Raw genomic sequence first — 2,500 nt, 5'->3', positions numbered from 1 at the left:
ACATACACACACACACACCTAAACACACACACATACATTACACACAGGCACATACAGTACATACAAACTGACACACGAACATGCGCAGGCTCACATGCAAGGCAAGTGTTGGGGCAGCCTCTAAATCAAGCGTGCGTCTTAAGTTCTGCGGCATTATGGAGGTGATGAAAGTGCTGTTACCTAATTAAAGAGAACGATATAAATTATGTGCCGGGACCCTGGCACTTGTCTGCAGTGTGTTCGTCCCCCACATCCCCATCCCCATCCCCATCCCCATCCCCATCCCCATCCCCATCCCCATCCCCATCTCCTCTCCGCTCTCCTCCGCTCCCCCCCTTCCCTTTCCTACTGCCGCTCCCCTTTCCCTTGACTATCAGCTCCTCTCTCCGCACTACAGGCGTACAACATGAGCGTGATGATTGCTGCATTTCCTAATGATCTCAGCCAAACAGCCACTTTCCCTTGTGACACTACTTTGCTTTCATTCCCTACTGTAGGTCACAGTCGGGACCACACTGGCGAGAGGCAAACTTATATCAAATATACTGTATGCATGATGCAAATACTTTGTGCATTTTCTTTTCTTGAAAAAAAGAGGGACCCTTTCAGAGGTTTTTTTCCTCCACTCTTGCCTACTTCCTTAGGTAGGTTAAGAGCAATAACACTGTCATGGTAGTCCAGTTATTTTTCACAGTCCTTTGACGTTTTTTTTGTACATAAATACAGATTCAAATATTTTACACCCTGACATCAACCCTAAAGAACCTTCTTAGCGCTTTTGCTTTCTTCACAGCCTTGAACTTTAGACTGCTTTCAGAAGAACACTATTGACTACCTGTCCATCCCACTCAGAATGAGAAGTTGGACAGCACAGACCTTCCCTTCACCTGACATTACTTCAGTCGGTACAGAGTCCTCATTTCGTGTGAGTGCGCATGTGTATTTGTGTATCAACGTGTGTGTGTGGGCGTGTGTGTAGGTGTGTTGAGGTTTCTGGGGACCTGTTGAGACTGTCTGAGCATTTCAACTCCAGTAAAAAAGGCTTCTCAAAGTCAAAACAAGCCCTGTGCTGTCCCCTCCGTCTAGAGCTCACAAGATGAGACATGCTGGGGAAATTAAAAAAGCAATAGCACTTACGGAATTCATCGAGAATTAACAACAACGGCTAAAGGAACAGTCCATGTCTAGAAGAGTTTTTTCTAAAAAAAAAAATGGTCCAAGACCATGAGGATGTTCGATTAGTACCGTTAGGCAGGTCTGATCAGGCAGCCAGAGCAAAACAAACCAAGAAAAAAACAAACCAACGAAAATCATTTTCTTAAAAAAAAACAATAAAAGAAAACACTGAGTCACGTAAGTTACGTTGGCCTTAAAAGCAACACCTCTCACGCCTCCCATCCCCAAATCAGTAGGTGAACACCAGATCCGAAATGCTGGGCACGAGCAGGTCGCCGGAGATCATCTCGTTGACCTCGGGCGTGCAGTAATCGGGGAAGTCGAAGTGGGACCCTGAGCTGGTGTGGAACGCCGCCTCAAAGTCCCTGTCCAGGGAGGAGGAGCAGTAGTCCATGGGCACACCCCCGCCGCCACCACCGCCACTGGTGTCAAAGCCGCCGCCGCCACCGCCACTGCTGCTAGAGATGATGTGCTGGAGGATCTCCTCGTCCAGCTCCTCATCGGAGGAGGCAGAGGTGGAGGAGGAGGAGGGCGACGATGACGACACGAAGGGGGACGAGCTGGTGGAGGTGGGGGAGGAGGATCTACCCGGGTGTGAAGACTCCCCTCCACCATGCGCATCCTGGTCCCTGGAGGAGGAGGAGGAGGAGCAGGAGGGGCTGCTCAACCCTGCCTGGGGAGATGCACTGCTGTCTGGGGACAGGCTGGGGCTTCCTCCCCCCGGGGAGAAGGAGGAGAGGTGGGGCAGGGTGAGCCGGAGCTGGGAGGTGGTGGTAGACGGATGCTCCCGTCTGGGGATCCCTGCCGTCTGCTGCTGATGCTGAGCATGATGGTGGTGCTGCTGATGCTGCTGCTGTTGGTGATGTTGGTAGGAGTGAGGTATGCCCATGCCCAGGCCGGTCCTCGCCAGCAGCCCATGCCGACCTGGCGAGAGCTCCGTCGAACTGCTCACCTTTACATCCACTGCGTCGTCATCGCTGGCACTCTCGCTGTAGCTCTTGAACTTATTGCTGTTGAAGTTCACTCTGTGTCTCGAGCTGGAGGAGGAGGAGGAGGAAGAAGAGGAGGAAGAGGAAGAGGATGAGGAGGAGGCTTTGCTCTTGAGCCCTTTGCTGCTGGTGAAGGAGTTGGAGCGATGGGAGCCCTTGGAGCCGGAGCCCTTGCCGTGGCCGGGGCCCTTCTCCCCCCCAGCCTTGGCCGGCGACGACGACGAGGAGCTGCTCTTGCTCTTCTTCCGGGGCCGGTATTTATAGTCCGGATAGTCGGCCATGTGCTTCAGCCGCAGCCTCTCGGCCTCCTTGATGAAGGGGATCTTCTCGTAGTC

At 52.7% G+C, this 2,500-nt stretch overlaps 1 protein-coding gene across 1 annotated transcript in view; it reads right to left on the bottom strand.

Annotated features, from left to right (window-relative positions):
* Window positions 1-365: 365 nt before the first annotated feature.
* The window catches only part of sox12 (SRY-box transcription factor 12), a 3,470-nt gene continuing 1,335 nt past the window's right edge, over window positions 366-2,500 (bottom strand). The window contains exon 2 of the mRNA XM_063216503.1: window positions 366-2,500. This exon is cut by the window's right edge and continues 490 nt beyond it. Within this exon, the coding sequence (XP_063072573.1) occupies window positions 1,406-2,500 (1,095 nt within the window). The 3' untranslated portion in view covers window positions 366-1,405.

Source organism: Engraulis encrasicolus, chromosome 14 (genome assembly GCF_034702125.1).
Source record: "Engraulis encrasicolus isolate BLACKSEA-1 chromosome 14, IST_EnEncr_1.0, whole genome shotgun sequence".
NCBI classification, from domain to species: Eukaryota; Metazoa; Chordata; class Actinopteri; order Clupeiformes; family Engraulidae; genus Engraulis; species Engraulis encrasicolus.
Note: the sequence above shows the minus strand (reverse complement) of the source record. Positions and strands in the feature narration are given on the sequence as shown.